Source organism: Rana temporaria, chromosome 8 (assembly GCF_905171775.1).
Source record: "Rana temporaria chromosome 8, aRanTem1.1, whole genome shotgun sequence".
NCBI classification, from domain to species: domain Eukaryota; kingdom Metazoa; phylum Chordata; class Amphibia; order Anura; family Ranidae; genus Rana; species Rana temporaria.
The window spans coordinates 106,009,190-106,028,730 of record NC_053496.1 but is presented as its reverse complement, the minus strand read 5'-3'; the positions used below and the strand labels follow the sequence as shown (position 1 = coordinate 106,028,730).

General features: G+C 43.0%; 1 protein-coding gene across 3 annotated transcripts in view; it reads left to right on the top strand.

Annotated features, from left to right (window-relative positions):
* The window catches only part of CHST3 (carbohydrate sulfotransferase 3), a 154,808-nt gene extending 136,034 nt beyond the window's left edge, over positions 1 to 18,774 (top strand). For all 3 annotated transcript variants that reach the window (XM_040320481.1, XM_040320479.1, XM_040320478.1), the window contains exons 5-6: positions 1,738 to 1,972; positions 16,505 to 18,774. In XM_040320481.1, coding sequence (XP_040176415.1) covers positions 1,836 to 1,972; positions 16,505 to 17,759 — 1,392 coding nt within the window. In that variant the 5' untranslated portion in view covers positions 1,738 to 1,835 and the 3' untranslated portion in view covers positions 17,760 to 18,774. The remainder of the gene's footprint in view (positions 1 to 1,737; positions 1,973 to 16,504) is intronic.
* Positions 18,775 to 19,541: the final 767 nt, after the last annotated feature.

The following is a 19,541-nucleotide window of genomic DNA, read 5'->3' as shown; positions in this document are numbered from 1 at the left end:
ATTCACAAAGCACTCGCTCCCAACGTTGCGCCGGCGTAACGTAAATTCCTTGGCGTAAGCCCGCCTAATTCAAAGTAGGTGGAAGGTGGGCGTGATTCATTTAAATGAAGCGTGACCCAATGCAAATGATGGGCCGAACGAACGGCGCATGCGCCGTCCCGTAGACGCATACCAGTACGCATGCGTCAGAATCACGTTGTAAATACTCCATTAGATACGTCGAATCACTGCCTACGACGTGACGTAACCTTTGCCCAGCCCTATCCACGTACTACTACGTAAACAACGTAAAATACGACGGCTGTTCCCTGATCCATAACTTAACATGACTTACCCCTGCTTTATGAGGCTTAACTTTACGCTGGACGTACGACTTACGTAAACAGCCGGGCGCAAGTACGTTCGTGAATCGGCGTATCAGGTAAAGCTGGCCATAGACGATTCAAATCCCGGCTGGTTCAGCAGGAGATTCAAACTAAGTGTAGGCAGGCTGAATGTACCCAAGTTGATTGATTGATCAAATTGAGTACAACCAGCTTGTCGGATTTTACATCAGCTGGTATAGCCACTAGCAATAATCACTGTCTTCTCCCGATGGGGGCGGATTCGACCGCCAGGAGAATACAAAGGCTCCTCAGGATGGGTATCCCTGCCGGGAGAATACAATGGCTCCTCAGGATGGGTATCCCTGCCAGGAGAATACAATGGCTCCTCGGGATGGATGTCCCTGCCGGGAGAATATAATGGCTCCTCGGGATGGGTATCCCCGTCGGGAGAATACAATGGTTCCTCAGGATGGGTATCCCTGCCGGGAGAATGCAATGGCTCCTCAGGATGGGTATCCCTGCCAGGAGAATACAATGGCTCCTCGGGATAGGTATCCCTGCCAGGAGAATACAATGGCTCCTCGGGATGGGTATCCCCGTCGGGAGAATACAATGGCTCCTCAGGATGGGTATCCCTGCCGGGAGAATACAATGGCTCCTCGGGATGGGTATCCCTGTTCGGAGAATACAAAGGCTCCTCAGGATGGGTATCCCTGCTGGGAGAATACAATGGCTTCTCGGGATGGGTATCCCCATCAGGGGAATAAAATGGCTCCTCAGGATGGGTATCCCTGCCGGGAGAATACAATGGCTCCTCGGGATGGGTATCCCCGTCGGGAAAATACAATGGCTTCTCGGAATGGGTATCCCCGTCGGGAGAACACAATGGCTCCTCGGGATGGGTATCCCTGTCGGGAGAATACAATGGCTCAGTGGAAGGGGGTTTCCTGTCTGTGTTGATGGGAAAGTCAAGCAAATTTCTTTCCTGCAACCCCAAATTCACTCTATGTATGGCCTGCCTAAATGTTCAGTTTGAATGGCACCACAGGAAAATCATTATCTGCATTTACATTATAAACATTTAAAAATGTCCTCTAAATGCATATACACATTATATTGAATGTGAAATAAAATGTACTAATACCATAAGAAGTACCCATACAAAAATATTGTAACTCTGAAGCTAAGGTAGCACGGTAAGCTACAAAATGCACAGTATATGAATTTATGTATGATAGAAAACTGTACAGGAAAACATGCAACCTAACCTGAGCCCCTTATGGGTTCAAAAATTAGATTGCTAATTAAAGATTACAAGGGAATCTGACATTCTTTATGACTCTGTATAGTCTTTATATAATTATATATTATTATATTATATAATATTCACAATTGCTGTTTTATCTTTTAGAAGAACCAATGAGATGAAAGATTCTGAATGAAGGGGCTAAGGCAAATCTTCCCATCCAGAAGAAAAAAGGGAAAGATCCATTGGAAAATTTCTCTACCATGGATAGATTACAAAACCTGCCCATGGACCTCAGAGATTTGCTGAGGACCATTAGACTGAAGGCCAAATATGCTCTCTTCCTGGTCCTTGTGGTGGTGCTGGTCATCATTGAGAAGGAAAACAAGATCATCTCAAAGTAAGACATTAGAAAATTGTTTATGTGGTGAACAGAAGCTGCCTGTTACACAAATGTAAATGGATGAAAAAGAAGCATGCTGGGCTCCAAATAGGGACATTCCTTGAACAAATAACGCTCCCACATTATGCTGATATTTTATTATGTTTGAGGGGCAATGCAAAGAGAATTTGTTGTTATGGTAAAAAAACTCTTTCATTTATATATTTTATGCAAGAAAAGTATAGTGCTTGGACATGATTACATGGCAGAACAATAGACTAAAACTGGCCATATTTAATTGCATTAGCACGTCTGTATTGTTGACACGCTGTCTGTAGTGTTCAGTTTGTGTGAGATGTTGTACCTATCTGAGATTAAAAGCAGACTTGTAGTGAGGTGGCACAAATAGGTGTACCTAAAAGTAAATGGCGTGGTCACCAAAATCTCAGGGAGGAATGTAGGATTAGTAAATCGATTCATTTTTTAAGAATAAGTTGGCCAACATTTCAAGAACAAGCTTCCTTCATCATGGCTGGTAAAACAGAAGTCATGTTTGTAAGACCCCCTGGGAGTCAGTAGGGGACCAATACAGGGTAACAAATGAAGTTGCTCTGAGGCCTTGTACACACGACCGAGTTTCTCGGCAAAAACCAGCAAGAAACTTGCTGGGATTTTTTTTTGCCGAGGAAACCGGTCGTGTGTACATTTTTCGACGAGGAAACTGTCGAGGATCCCGTTGAGTCAAAAAGAGAGCATGTCTTCTTTTTCCTCAACGGGAATGGAGAAACTTGCCTTGTCAAGTTCCTCGACAGCCTAACAAGGAACTCGACGAGGAAAACAATGTGTTTCGCCCGTCGAGTTCCTCCGTCATGTGTACGAGGCTTCAGAACAGAGAGGCAGAAATGCAGGATTTATAGTGTGATGTACATTCAATGACATACATAACCATCATCGGACAGCACTTTGTTACTTAGTTCCAATGGAACCTGGAGCAGCTGGACTCCAGATTCTCTTTAATTAGTACTTTTAAACTAAAAGGCCGTTTGTTTACAACAGAACCTTCTATAGGCAAGCTTTTTAACTGAGCTGATTGGTCACTTCCAAGGAAGTGTAATTGAACACCTAAGGTTATTATACACTTACACAGGATCATTTACACTGCCATTTGTAAGGCAATATGTAAACAAATCCTTCACCATTCACCTAATATACAGCATCTCACAAAGTATACCCCTTGTAATATTTTATTACAGTAAAACCTTGGATTGTGAGCATAATTCATTCCAGAATCCAAAGCACTTGTGTATCAAAGCAAATTTAACCATAAGAAATAATGGAAACTCAGATGATACGTTCAACGACCATTTATTCATAGGTCCCTAAGTTTATTGTCCATATAACAAGATTATAGCAATGTGATAGGTTGTGTAACAATAAAAAATCCATCCACAAATGGGAGCTTCCACAAGGGAATTAGAAGCAAAATTCAGCAGGAGCTGATGGTTTCATTTATTGAAGGTACAACATTTAGAAACTCACATGGTTGATGATTAACCATAGGCACATCTGAGTATGCAGGTATCCGGTGTAAAGCTGTCCACATTAACCGTCCTCACCGTCAGCTCTCACCGATGTCAGTCTGCAATTGTGACCGGAAAAGACTACCCTGCAGTAGAGTGATCTGAAAGCGATGCTTGAAGCGCTCGTAGAGCGCAGAGTGGAAGGGATGACATCAATGGCGGTGAGGAGGATGGTTTATGTGGACACCTTTACCCCGGATGCCTGTATACTTAGATGCCTTAGTGCCTGTTTTAATCATCAACCATGTGAGTTGCTAAATGTTGTACCTTCATTAAATGTAACCATATTGCTACACTTAGAGGCGCCTCTCTTCTCTTTCATACTCAATTGTGACATGACGCTACTTGTATATCAAGACATCGCTTGTATATTAAGTCAAAATGTATTTAAACATTTAGCTTGTCTTGCAAAACGCTCTCAAACCAAGGTTTTACTGTATATCTTTTCATGTGACAACACTGAAGAAATGACACTTTGCTACAAGTAGTAGTAGTAGTGAGTGTACATTTTGTATAACAGTGTAAATTTGCTGTCCCCTCAAAATAACTCAACACACAGTCATTAATGTCTAAACCCCTAGCAAAAAAAGTGCACCCTTAAGTGAAAATTTCCAAATTGGGACCAAAGTGTCAATATTGTGTGTGGTCACCATTATTTTCCAGCACTGTCTTAACCCTCTTGTGCATGGAGTTCACCAGAGCTTCACAGGTTGCCACTGGAGTCCTCTTCCACTCCTCCCCTCATAGGCCTCGTACACACGACCGAGAAACTCGACGGGCGAAACACATCGTTTTGCTCGTCGAGTTCCTTGTGAAGCCGTCGAGAAACTCAACAAGCCAATTTTCTCCATTCCCATCAAGGAAATAGAGAACTTGCTCTCTTTTTGGCTCATTGAGTTTCTCGACAGTTTCCTTGACGAAAATGTACACACGACCGGTTTCCTCTGCAAAAAAATATCTCCCAGCAAGTTTCTTGCTGTTTTTTGCCGTCGTGTGTACGAGGCCATACATCTATTTCCCAAAGACCACCTCTGGATATGATGCTAAGCATGTGCACTCAGCTTCTTAGTTCGACCATGGCAAGGCCTGTTCTGAGTGGAACCTGTCCTGTTAAACCGCTGTATGGTCTTGGCACCCGTGCCGCAGCTCAGTTTAAGGGTCTTGGCAATCTTCTTATAGCCTAGGTCATCTTTATGTAGAGAAACAATAATTTTTTCAGATCCTCAGAGCGTTTTTTGCCATGTGGTGCCATGTTGAACTTCCAGTGACCAGTATGAGAGAGTGAGAGTGATAACACCAAATTTAACACACCTGTTCCCCACTCACACACGAGACCTTGCAACCCTAATGAGTCACATGACACCAGGGTGGGAAAATGGCTAATTGGGCCCAATTTGGACATTTTTACTTATTGTTGCCAGCGGTTTAGACATTAATGGCTGTGTGTTGAGTTATTTTGAGGGGACAGCACATTTACACTGTTATACAAGCTGTACACTCACTACTTTACATTGTAGCAAAGTGTAATTTCTTCAGTGTTGTCACATGAAAAGATATACAGTAATAAAATACTAACAAAAATGTGAGGGTGTACTCACTTTTGTGAGATGCTGTTTATAGGAGTACAGTTAGTTTGATTTGACCTATATTTGGGTCCCACCATGTGCACAGTAAAATACTTTCTGCCTAGGTTCACTATACTGCAGGATTGAACTCACACGATTTCATACCTGCATGTCAATCCGACTTCGGGGGCGATTATAGAGACATCTGTGCGGGTTCATGCACAGATATATTTTTAAATCGCACCAAAGTCGCCAAAAGTAACACAGAAACTACTTTTGGGAATCAGTGCGGCGCTGCAAAGTTGGCGCCGCACCGATTCAAAAGGTGCAATTGCCTGTAATGGCTGGCATGCAAATCGACATGCCAAATCGCATCAATGTGAACCTAGACTCTACAGGTTAAAATTAAATCCTGTTTAAGAGTCTAAAGTGCCATTGGCTGCAAGCGCTGATCGGCAAACTTATGGCTGCTTTTTTTTCAGTATGCTCATTCGACAGAAGCCGGCTTCTGTCACACAGGCTGCTGTACACACTGGCTGGTTTCGGTTGAACCAACTGATACCGGCCGATATTCAGCCAGCCTTTATTCCCCAAAAATAATGCACATCCACTACCTAATGCCCTATAATCCATTTTTTTAAAGCTCCCAAACAGTGCTCGACAAATCCCGGTCGCCAGGTTGCCATGGCGACTAGAAATAGCGTACCGGCTACTTGGCATGGAAGGTGGGCAAAAAAAAATAAAAACGTTTTGTTCCATAGGACCGGTGCTCTGTGGACTAGGCCAAAGCCGCGGCCTCGCCTAAAACATCCTGCCCGCATCTGCCGCTCGCGGCCTTTTCCCAGGATCGCTGCGGGCAGGATGTTTTAGGCGAGGCCGCGGCTTCGACCTAGTCCGCGGAGCGCCTTTTCCCGAGGAATTGCGGCGGACTAGGCCCCCACCTCCCCCGCCGCTCGATCGCGGGGGGGCCGTGATGTCCGGTAATTGAGGCCGCGGCTTTGCGGCCTTGTGAAGTCCCCAGCTCTTCCTTGTGTGAGCTGGCGCCATCTGGTGGTGCCCATTGGTATTACAAGTTAGGCATTACAAGTTAAACAGCAATTCTAATGTAATTTTTCACTATTTTCACTGCCATCTTCTTCCCTTTAATTAGAACCCCCAAACATTATATATATTTTTTATCCTAACACCCTAGAGAATAAAATGGCGATCGTTGCAATACTTTCTGTTACGCCGTACTTGCGCAGCGGTCTTACCAGTGAACTTTTTTTGGAAAAAATTTAACTTTTTTTAATTAAAAAATAAGACAACAGTAAAGTTAGTCCCATTTTTTTTAATATTATGAAAGATAATGTACCGAGTAAATTCATACCCAACATGTCACGCTTCAAAATTGCGTCCACTCGTGAAATGCCGACAAACTTTTACCCTTTAAAATCTTCATAGGCGACATTTAAAAAAATCTACAGGTTGCATGTTTTGAGTTACAGAGGAGGTCTAGGGCTAGAATTATTGCTCTCGCTCTACCAATCGCAGCGATACCTCACATGTGTGGTTTGAACACCATTTACATATGCGATCACTGCTCACGTATGTGTTCGTTTCTGCACGCAAGCTCGCCGGGACGGGGTGCGTTTTCTGGCTCCTAACTTTTTTAGCTGGCTCCTAGATTCCAAGCAAATTTGTCAAACCCTGCTCCCAAACATCTTTTCCCTTCATTTACAGTTTAAAATAAGAATTTGGAGATTTGGAGGCAGCTGAGAGCAACATAAGCTAGTTTCTTTTTGAGCTAGGAATACATAGAATATTATTTTTTTTGTGTCACTCTAAGGCAGTGGTTCTCAACCTTCCTAGTGCCGTGACCCCTTGATACATTTTCCCAAGTTGTGGGGACCTCTAAGAGTAAATTATTTTTGTAGCCTGGGTTGTCAGCACCCAAGGCAAGACCAATAATTTGCGCCCCTAACCCACGGACATTTAGTGTTACCTGAGTCCCTTCCACTTGTACAATACTAAACACCTTATGGTACATTTTAGGATGTACCACTCTTTCTCTTTGTTCTCCTTTCTTTCCCTTTTATCTCTCTTTATCCTAATTTCTTGTTTTTTTTCCCCATCCCTCGCTCTCTAGTCTTCTTCCTTGTTCTTTCTCTACCTTTTTCTTTGTTCCTCCCCCTCTTTTCATGTATTTTTCATTCCTTCTCTTATTCCTTGGTGGGGGAATGGGATGAGTGGTAGTGCTGGGGGGTGGGATCAGTGGCAGTGCAGCGGGGGTTCTGATCAGCCAACTTTGGTGCTCTTGATCAAGGTCATCTGCTGATCTGAGAACTGTAGCGGGGGCTTTTAATGGCAACTATAATCACAGGTAGTGTTACTCACTGCGTCACCAACTTTATAGTGTCCCGCAGCAGCGACACCTTTGCCAAAATAAGGAGATAGGGTCTCCTCCAGCCCCTCACACTTCACATTGCTCATCAGTCAGCTGACCTCTAGTCTCTGCCCCCCAGCCATGCCGTGAACTGAATGGGCGACTGCGAAGAGGCTGAGTGGGCAGCTGCAGGCTCCAGGAACAGCCCAGCTGGGCGGCCATAGGCTCCAGGGACAGCCTTGCTGGGCGGCCGCGAAGAGGCTGGGATCAGCCCAGGATTTGGGGACCTTTGGCAAATCGTCATTCGACCCCTGAGGGGGTCCCGACCCCCAGGTTGAGAACCACTGCTCTAAGGGATCCTACAAGAAAGTGACACATAAACATCCAGATGTACCAGTGTACTCCTACATTTTTAGGATATGCACAGAAAAGATTTCAAAGTTCCTTCTGCTTTTTCTAAGTAAACACAAATAAGTGAATGCATGAGGATAGACGCATAAAATCAACATTAGTTTGCTATAGTTAGACCCGGTTCACACTGGGGCGACACGACAGGCGGCTCAGCCGCTTGACAAGTCGCGTCCCATTGAATGCAATGGAACCGTTCTAATAGGAGCGACGCAAGTCGCTCCGACTTAGAAAAAGGTTCCTGTACGACTTTGGGGGCGGCTCGGGGCGACCTGCATTGACTTCTATACAGAAGTCGTTTTGCAAATCGCCTCTGAAGTTGTCCTCAGGACGACTTGCAGAGTCGCCCCCGAAGTCGTGCCGCTGCAGTGTGAACCGACTCTTAGGGAAAATTCTACAAACGCCTTTGTATTTGGACCCTAACTAATTAGTGTAGTGTAAGTAGAGTTTTGCTTTTAACTATCCCAGATATAATCTCTGTGAAAGATGTGACTTGTTCTGGCATATATAGCCTAAAGATGCTGAAAGATTGGTCACTGCAGCTGCAAGGAAAACGTTTTTCCAGTTCAATTTAGGATAGCTCAGTGAATGTACGGGGGACTTTGTTCTTCTGGCTAGATGTGACTCACTGTCAGCTACAATGATGTAGTGAGAAACACATGAAACTACTAGCTGGTAATTAGTTTATATATATTTTTTTCTTTAACGAATAACTGCACATATAATTCCACCTAATTATGTAATTGGACTTTGATTCATGAGTCACATGCCGCATCTTCCTAAATGTTAACCTGCACATCTTTGTCCTTACTAGATGAAACATGGTCTATTTTAATCTGAAACATAGCCTTTGGAGGAATTGAAACCAATTGAATGGGGTACTGGATGTCTGAGGATAATAATAATAATAATAATAATAATAATAATAATAATAATAATAATAATAATAATAATAAAAACAGGATTGTCCTCATTTCATTTGAAATCAAATTGAGAAATCTGTTTTATGTGTCAGATGACATTTTTAGGAGTCTATCTATAAAAGAACCTTGCTGTGCGAATGTCTCACCCGTCGAGAATAATTACCATAATGTGTATAAAATATTATTTTCTATGATCATCAGCTCTATCTAGGGCACAGGTGTCAAACACAAGGCCCACAGGTCGAATCTGGCCCTCCAGGTCATTTCATGTGGCCCTCGCACCTCTCCTGCAGCTGCAGGAGAGCTCCAGCCCTCCTCTGGTCCTCCTCCAGACCCTTACGTTCTGTATGCATCCAGCTTCTTCCCATCAGCAGCATAAGGAAAGGGGGGTGCACTGTGATGTAAGGGATAGTGGGGGACTCAACTTCTGATGGTGGGGTGGCTCTTGACATCTAATGTAAGGGGAGGGGATGCGCTGGACATCTAATCTTACAGATACACCCGTCCCTTTTGAGGGCAATCATTATGCTGATGCAGCCCACGATGAAATTGAGTTTGACACCCCTGATCTAGGGCCATAATGTAGTATTCTTTATTAAGATATTTCAGGAAAATTTGGCATTATAGCCACTAGATGTAGAGGACAATCATAGGAAATAAACATTTTAGACACATTACAGGGATCAATCACAACGGAAGTGAGAATACTCAAGCACAGCGATTTTTTTTAAATATAAATAGACCCCTGTATCATATGCCATATTTTGATTGTACTTAAAGCGGGGGTTCACCCAAAAAAAAAAATGTTTAACATTACATCTAGCAGAGCCAGCATACTAAGGACATTTACTTTCGGCAGGTAATTTTTTTTTTCTCCGTACATACCTTTATATTCTGTTTTTGTCCAGGGCTTCTGGGTTCCGATGACTGCGGGACTGGCCGTTCCTATCCTTCGGTTCGATGATTGACGGCTTGTGAAACAGGTGACCTGTCGCACAACGCGCGTCACCAGATGATGGGAAATAGCCGAGCTGCGAGTCAGCACTATACGGCGCCTGCGCAGTCAGCTCTACACGGCTAGCGCAGGCGCCGTATAGTGCCGACTCGCAGCTCGGCTATTTCCGGAAATCTGGTGACGCGCGTTGTGCGACAGGTTACCTGTTTCACAAGCCATCAATCATCGAACCGAAGGATAGGAACGCCCAGTCCCGCAGTCATCGGAACCCTGAGGCAGGGATAGGATAGTTTTTAGGGTGAACCTCCACTTTAAACAACAGCAACAAATCTGTATCTAGCTTGTGCAGTTGTGATTTCTAGCTTTTGTATAAATAAATGATCCTTATGATTTTCTTTCAGCTGTTCTGCTTTTAGCTATCCATATGTAAAGTAAACCCAAGCTATTGACATCTTTTGAAGATATACTTGTGCCTACTAGGACTGGTAGTGGTGGTGATGATTTTTTCATTTTAGCAAAAGTGGGATAAAGACATGCGGGGGGTCTGTAAGAGTTTCGGGACCCCTGATCTGAAGCAAGAGCTTATTTAAAGAGAAAAATAAAATACAAATTTTCTGACCTATTCTTGTGAAAATGCTGGTTGACTGGCCTTTCATGCTACCTCTGGTCTCTTCTCACCTACTTGAAATTTCAAAGTCCTAGCCTGAGATATTTGGTCCCTTACCTGCATGCCACTCCTGGCTTTCTTTAAGCAGACCTTACATTAAAACAAACAACATTCTGGTATAATCGGCTTAACGCACTCAGATTTGTGTATTAACTTTGCCAATGTTGTTTCTGTGTAGATTTCATTTACCGCAAAATGTGATTCACCTTACCATTGCCAGGAAAATAATTCTCCATTGTTTCTATACTTTGATGTGTGGCTCTCACTAAATGTTAGTCATTTATCTCTGTGCATTCATAATATACTACCCATTTTTATTTGAATGTATAGAGCCAGGTGCTGAAAATGCTGAAAAGGCATGCCAATCATTTATTTATTTAAAAATGCTTGCACCAGGACTGAAAATTGGTGGAGACATGGAACGGGGCACCAACTTTAATTCCACTTAATTAGTTGTGATTCTAGAACTAAAAATAATGTTTCAATGGAAAGCACTGAGTAAATCTGGGACCTAGCTTAGCTGAGTCCAAAAAGAAGGGGCTGTGGTAGTTACTTATTTATCCTCTATCCACCTACCAGCTTAGGATTTCTGAAGTAAATCATATTTTTATCTCATACTGATATGTTAACATGTACCTTATCTACATTTGTTCTCCCGGTTCCCTTCAGTGCTTGCCATATATTTGAAGGTATAGGCAATAAGTCATGTGATCTCTGCTGCAGGCGAAGGCTCACAGCACAAATCATGTGACTAGTGCCTTGGCCTTTACACATGTGGCCATTGGTTAAGGGAGCCTGGAGTGGTATTTATTTCCAGAAAGTATTACAGTCCATGTATTATTTTTTATTTTGATTTCCCTAGATTATCATTGTCTGATTGAGGCCTGTTTTAAGTCCCAACTCCATGAACTTTACAAAATCCACCCTTGTAGTTGCCCCTGCGCTGCAAAAGTTAAAGTGGAATCCCAGGTTATTTCTGCCTATGCTTAAACCTGCTACCAACCACTTCTATTCTAACTACCCTGTGAAAGGCAGGTGCTTATACTTACCTATTTTGAGGGTGTTCCAGTCTGGTCACATGATCGACTCCCAGCGACGGCTTCAGGGTAGAGGAGGGACAGCCAACAACAGATGCCCCACGTAAGCCCAGGCATTTCAGCCATTGTCGTTGATCTCTCCTCTCCCCTGAAGATGGCCACAGGGGAGATCATGTGACTGGACTGGAGCACTGCCACAATAGGTAAGTATAAGCATCTTCATTTCACAGGGTAGCTAGAATAGGTTTTGGAAGGGGGGGGAGGGGTGGAAGAAGGTGCATAGGTAGCCACAGCCTGGAATTCCAATGTTTGTTGAAGTGGATGTCCCTGTAGTTGCATATCGAAGCAGGCTCATTAGTGATGGTATGTGGCAACCTCAGCCTGGGCTCCAGCAGGCCGTGCCCCCAAAAATGTTTGCTCTGCCTCCCAGAGCTTAATTATGGGGATGGAGAACCCAAGCACAAGGGGGGACTGGGGGTTATGCATAATCGTCTGCCACAATCATTCAAAGAAAAATGTCAGGTGTGTGTGAATCTGGAGAAAATATTTTGTATTGAGGCCACAGTGGACTTTAATGGTACCATAGAAACGCTTGGCAAACAAATAATAAGTAAAAAAGTTGAATTTTATTGAGCATGCTAAATACAGTTTCTACTGGGTAAACTGGTAAACTCAGTCCTTATAGTTACATCTGAGATATTCTACAGAGCTTTTATAAATAAATTGTGTATGTAATTTAATATGATGTCATTTTAATAAAATTCTACTTTTTTACTTATTACCTTATTTATTGGCATATAACACGCACAGGCGTATAACACGCACCTTCGTTTTAAGAGGAAGTTTCAGGGGAAAAAACGTACATTTTAAATAAAGAACTTTGAAGCAAAATAAGGCTCAGTGACAATCAATGGAGCTTGATCAATGCCCATCTGCAGCTTCACAATTGCCCATCAATGCAGCTTGATCATTGCCCATCTGCAGCTTCACAATTGCCCATCAATGCAGCTTGATCAATGCCCATCTGCAGCCTCCCCATTGCCATAAATGCAGCCTGATCAATGCCCATCTCAGGGAGGGGGGCGGGATGAGTCCCGTCAGATTGCATACAGCGAGAATCTCCTGTTTACTCTGCAGCCTCTTTAATACAAAGTCCCGCCTCCTGGACCGGGTTCTATGATAGACAGAACACTGGTCCAATGCTGGCCCAGGAGACAGGACTTCCTATTACAGAGGCGCTGAGTAAACAGGAGATTCTTGCTGTATGCAATCTGACAGCGCTCTTCCCACCCCCCTCCCTGTTCTCTCCGAGGCAGCCTAAATTGCAGTATCGCGTATAACACGCACTATTTGCAACCAATTTGCAGGGTGAAAAAGTGAGTGTTAGGCCGGGTACTCACGACCAAACATGTATGGTGAAAGCGGTCCGTCGGACCGTTTTCACCATACATGTCTGCCAGAGGGCTTCTGTACGATGGTTGTACACACCATCGTACAGAAGTCCGCGCGTAAACAATACGCGGGGCGTGTCCGCGGTGTCGCCGCGTCGATGACGCGGTGTCGCCGCGACAATGACGCGGCGACGTGGGCGGCCCGCCTTTAAAATGCTTCCACGCATGCGTCGAAGTCATTCGACGCATGCGAGGGACGGCGGGCGCCTGGACATGTACGGTAGGTCTGTACTGACGACCGTACATGTCCGAGCGGGCAGAATTCCAGCGGGCTGTTTTAAAACAAGTCCAGGAATATTTGTCTGCTGGGAAAAGGCCCGGCGGGCAAATGTTTGCTGGAATTCGGCCCGCTCGCGCCCACACACGACCAAACATGTCTGCTGAAACTGGCCTGCGGGCCAGTTTCAGCAGACATGTTTGCTCGTGAGTATGGGGCCTTATACGCCAATAAATACAGTATTTGTTTCCCAATCATTTGTATGGTACCATTAAAGTCCACGGTGGCCTCAATACAAAATATTTTCTCCAATCCCTATGTAACTGTGTGTAAATCTGGTTATAAGACTTGTCAAACGGAACAAATAAGCAACCACTGAGACCAGACTACCAAAACATAAAAGCATTAACAAAAAGTGTATGGAATTCCAATTTAAATAACAAATGGGGGGTTGATTTACTAAAACTGGAAAGTTCAACATCTTGTAGTAAATAGTAGCCAATTAGCTTCTAACTTCAGCTTGTTCAATTAAGTTTTGACAAAAAAAGCTGAAAGCTGGTTTCTGTGCACAGCTGCACCATATTTTGCACTCTCCAGTTTTAGTAAATCGACCCTTTTATGTCTAGCAGATTGCATTCCTTGCTCCAGCCAGCTCTAGCACTCTCCTTCTCCACCTGAAGCTCCAGTCTGTGGGCAGAGCCTTTGCGTCATCACATACATTACAGGGAAAATAACATTTATGAGGCTGGAGTTTGACTGGAGCCAGCTTAAAGATGAGGGGGACCAGTCACAATGCTGGAGGGAGTCTACTGGCATGAGGAATAAGGTAAGTATTTACACCCCAATCCTCTGCCCCTTGACTAAATTAGCAATTGCCAATTGGATTGGTATTTTTTGCTGAAGTTGGGCACATAGCTATCATACAGCTCTGATATCAGAAATATTCTAACTTGTTTCTCACAACCAAAACATTATTTTCACTTTGAGTTAGCTTTAAAGGGGTTGTAATATCCTATGCATTAAGGTGAAAAACAGCCCCCAGACCCCCCTCGTTTTACTCACCTGAGCCCCTTCATTTCAACGCCGGAAACACGCTCACCCCCTCTGCCCATTGTCTCGGCTCTTGATTGGATAGATTGATAGCGGCGCAACCATTGGCTCTCGCTGCTGTCAATCAAATCCAATGATGCAGGTGCTGGGGGGCAGGGCCAAGTCCGGCATTCTGTGTCTATGGATGCAAATGCTGGACTTGGGAGTGCTCCTGCACGTGGACCCCCATGGAGAGTGCTTCTCCTAGGTGGGCGCTGTTAGGGGACTCCAGAAGAGGAGTATGAGGGTCACCCTGTGCAAAACGAACTGGAGGTAAGTATGATATGTTTGTTATTTAATTTGTTATGGGAAAAAAACCTTTAAAGGTGATCTCCAGTCAAATAAACACCAATGGAATGCATATAAGGTAACTGTGTTTCTTGCCAAAGGATTTGCATTTCAGAAGTGTTATCATCATACAGCCAGCCTGCTGACTAGATAGAAAAAGAGCAGCAGCAGACAGATGAGGTCATCTCTGCTCACTGTGCACTTTCTTCCTGACAGTATAGATCACTTGTCATTAAATTTACATACACCACATGACTGGCGCCTTATCCTGCTCCTCTCATTCCAAAGTTAAATGTAGCTGAACAATGGATTGCAAAAGGCTACTTAAAGCGGAGGTTCCGCCAATTTTTGTTTATAAAAGCCAGCAGCTACAAATACTGCAGCTGCTGACTCTTAAAATATGGACACTTACCTGTCTAGCGCGCCCGCAATGTTGGCAGCCGAGGCCAAGCAATCGCTCGTCCCTCGGCTGCACCCGCCGCCATCCTCGGAGAGGGAATCAAGAAGTGAAGCGTTGCGGCTTCACTGCCCGGGTCCCTAATACGCATGCGCGAGTAGCGTGGCGCGCCATCACTGGTTCCCTCTCCTGGGAACAGTGTGTGCGGGAAGGGGCGTAACTCCCGCACGAGTCTGTTCCCGGAAGTGGGTGCAAATACCTGTCTTAGTAAGGTATCTGCACCCCCTCCCCCTGAAAGGTGCCAAATGTGACACCGGAGGGGGGGAGGGTTCCCGAAAAGCGGAAGTTCCATTTTTATTGGAACTCTGCTTTAAATCAAATTCAGTTACTTATACTAGTTTAATAAAGTAAAAAAATATTGCAGTGATTTATTAAGGTATGCATAATTGCATTATTGTGTGTATTTTATATTCCTGGAGTTCTTAATTTTTTATATTTTATTCAGTTAGGTTTTTTCATATTTTCTGTTAATGCTTCAGTAATGTTTCATGCCAATTTTAAATAAATAATTTTTTAGCCATTCTTGTATAGAAGAAAGATTTCAAATGTCCAGAAATTATGACGTATGTTTGCAAAATTATGTAGAGAAAAATAAGTTGTAGATGTCTTTTAAGTAACAACATATGTAGTCAAATAATTTATTAATTATATCAGTACCTCAGCTTTTAGGTTATGTGCTATCCCAGGTGCATAAAATCATACATAGCGCCATGGGCAGAAGCCAATTAATCTGTCAGTTTGTCTTTGAACTTTGGATGTAAACTGAGCACCCTGTGTAAACTTATACAGACACATTATTAAAGTCTCTGTCTCAGCTCACGCAGGTGGAACCCAGATTTGGTATGACATCCAAAGCTCACTGCAGTACTGCAGAACAGATATAAAGGACTGTCATTATCTGATTGTATTGAGTAATTGGTATTTTAATGCTTTGTTCAGACTAGCATTTTAGCAGGGAGCTGACCACTGCCAAGTTCCCCTAAAACATCTTACGGGTAAACTCTACTGAACTAAATAGCTCAGGTGGGAATGGTGTTGCAGCCCCAAGAATAGTATGCAGTGTTTGACCAGTCAGGCCTCGTACACACGACCGAGTTTCTCGGCAAAAACCAGCAAGAAACTTGCTGTTTTTTTTTTTTTTTTTGCCGAGGAAACCGGTCGTGTGTACATTTTTCGACGAGGAAACTGTCGAGGAACTGAGAGCATGTTCTCTTTTTCCTCGAGGGGAATGGAGAAAATTGGCTCGCCGAGTTCCTCGACAGCCTCACAAGGAACTCGACGAGCAAAACGATGTGTTTCGCCCGCCGAGTTCCTCGGCCGTGTGTAACTCGCTAATTACTCCTTTTGTACAATATCCTTCCCATGTTTTGAGCACAGCTGCCCCAGTAAAACGGCACTGGATGTACTTCTGCATCGAGTGCATATATACATACAGTATAAAGGCAGAAGGCGTCTTAATATCATTACAATAGTTGCTTCCAATTAATAAGGATTAAAAAAAACAGTATGATTCTGTTGTAATGACTATGATTTCTTTTTGGTTTATAGGGTGTCGGACAAGCTTAACCTGAAGCAGATGCCACAGAACATTTTTGAGATAAATAGCACAGATTCCAATATCGTATTTGCAGAGAATGGCTCATTGACATCACTGAGTGAACTGGACTCTGCTTTCTTTCAGTTCAGGAAACGTTTGGCAAATGTCACTTTACAGTTTGGAGGAAGCAACACATTTCTTTCCGATGTTCCGAAATCTACTCGAAAACATATACTTCTGATGGCCACCACACGCACCGGTTCATCTTTTGTGGGGGAGTTCTTTAACCAGCAAGGGAATATCTTTTATTTGTTCGAACCTCTTTGGCATATTGAAAGAACCGTGACATTTGAATCTATGGGAGCCAATGCAGTAGGTTCAGCAATTGTGTACAGAGATGTTCTCCATCAACTTCTTCTGTGTGATCTTTACACTTTAGAGAACTTTATCTCCCCAACTCCTGAACAACATCTTACTAGGTTTATGTTCCGTAGGGGCTCCAGCAAGTCCTTATGTGAAGATCCAGTATGCACCCCCTTTGTTAAAAAGGCCTCAGAAAAATATCATTGTAAGAATCGCCGGTGTGGACCCCTAAATATGACACTGGCAATGGAGTCATGCTTGAATAAAGATCACGTGGCTATTAAAGCAGTACGAATTAGACAATTGGCGTTTCTGAAAACTCTTGTAGAAGATCCTCGTCTTGATTTGAGAATCATACAACTGGTGCGTGACCCCAGAGCTGTTTTGGCATCACGCATGGTAGCTTTCTCTGGAAAATATGAATCATGGAAAAAATGGGCTTTGGAAGGAGCTGCCCCTATACCTGAAGATGAAGTTCAAAAACTGAAGGGTAACTGTGATAACATTCGTTTGTCTGCAGAATTAGGCTTGCGCCAACCCGAATGGCTTAGAGGACGGTATATGCTGATGCGATATGAAGACATAGCAAGGTTTCCTCTTCAAAAGGCCAAAGAAATGTACAAGTTTGCTGAAATCACACTTACACCACAAGTAAAAGAATGGATTATCAAAAACACGCAAGCTTCCCAGGGCAACAGTGGCGTATATTCTACCCAAAAGAACTCCTCAGAACAGTTTGAGAAGTGGCGTTTCAGCATACCCTTCAAATTAGCCCAGGTAGTACAGGAAGTCTGTGAACCTGCTATGCGGTTGTTTGGCTACAAGTTGGCAAGTGACTTAGAGACACTTACAAACCGATCTATCAGTTTGCTTGAAGACAGGGTTAATTTTTGGGTAACGTAATATACTCATATTTAACTTATTTATATATCGGGAATAAACTGCCATTGAACTTAGTGCTTGAAACAGGGGAGACAGATGGGAGGGGGGGGGGGGGCAATTTGCACCTGCTGAGCGCGCTATGTGCTATCTAAAAAGCCTGTGTGCATTTTTTTTTTAATTGCTTCCTAAATTAAGAAGCTTTTCTTTCTTAATGCAATATCAGGGGAAGATGCTAAAGGCTGATTTTCTGGATTGGCTTTAAAAGTGGATGATTCCTGCTGATGTATAGAAAACTGGCTGGAAGAAGAGTTTTCTTTTTCTCTCCCCAGAATAGGCCAATCTGTGAAGCTGAATAAAAGTTTTTTTTCTGCACTAAAGAAACACACCCAAAGAGTTGAACTCATGAAGGACTCTGCAGACCTAAAATTGCAGCTTCTCAGAATGTCCATAACATCGAGACTTTAGATACGAGCAACCTTTCAACTGTTCAAAATGACCATTTGGTTGAAAGAAAAATAGAATTTTGATAATTCCTTACCTGGGAAGATAGCTTTTGGAAATATTTCTGTGCCCTGAAAGTGATACAGACATATAATTACAGTGCATTTGATTGTGAATGAACTTATGCACCCAGAGCTTAGCTGCACTTGAAAAATAAAACAGATTCATTTCTATAGCCCAGCTTTCTCAGCTAATGCAGTTTCACACCCAGCTTCTATACTTTTTTATGTGTCTTGTTTCCTTGAAGTTCTAACATACAACGTTAGTTGAGGTTCTGCATGTGAAAACAAATGATACTTTACACCGGAGGAAGTCAATTCGCACCACCTGTTTCTCACTCTGGTTTATTCTAACACTCCATAAAGTGTATACAGACCCCTCACCTGTCTCTTCTGTTCCCTAAGGTCTGTAATGAGATAATGAATGGCTTTCAGTAGGACTGCTTAGAGAACAGGGCAGAGGGCAGCTGGTCTTGTCCAAACATTTAAAATTAGTTAAATGCAGTGAATAAACTATAATTTAATTATTTTATGAAGGAGGTTTTTGTTATATTCGGCTCATTAAATTCTTCATGCTAGTACATGACTGGCATGCCAACCCATGGAGCAGTGGGTACTACAGGACCAGACGAAGGAAAGGAGCCAAGGAGCCAAAGTTAGAAAGGTTTTTCTTCTTTTTTTTGTAGCATAAATGTTTTACATTACATACTTTTGTCTTAACTGTCCCAGTGACCACAAACATAATGCAGTGTCTTTGACATTCAGTTCCATCAAGATCTGAGGACCCATGACTGCAGTATTTTTTCATGAACCGCCATTTGGTTAAATGTGAATATATGTGTAAATTAAGGATTCAATTATGCATTCCCTGTTAAAATATTAGGGTTTTGTGAAATTTGAATGACTATTGAAAGGGTTGGTTAAAGGTGCACTAGCTCTAAGAATGAATTAGATCTGGCAAAAAGATATGGTGCCATATTCAGCATGGTTTACCTGGCGATAGCCACAAAAATCAGCATCTATGCACTAACTAGACATGTTTCTTTAGAGCAACATAGCTGAAACTCCACTAAGTTTAACACAAATTTGTTCTTATGAATAATATATATTGTTAAAAAATAAATAAAGAGGACACCCCGTCAAGAACAACCTCTGTTTTTCTCAGCGTTGAACAGTGTAGTGGCGTACTGTCCAGCAAAAGTGGTTAGCCAGAGAAAGATTTGTTTAATAAGGAATTTCACAGTGGAAAATATACTTTCCACACAGCCATTGCTGCTTGTGCCATCACATGGAATAACTCTAC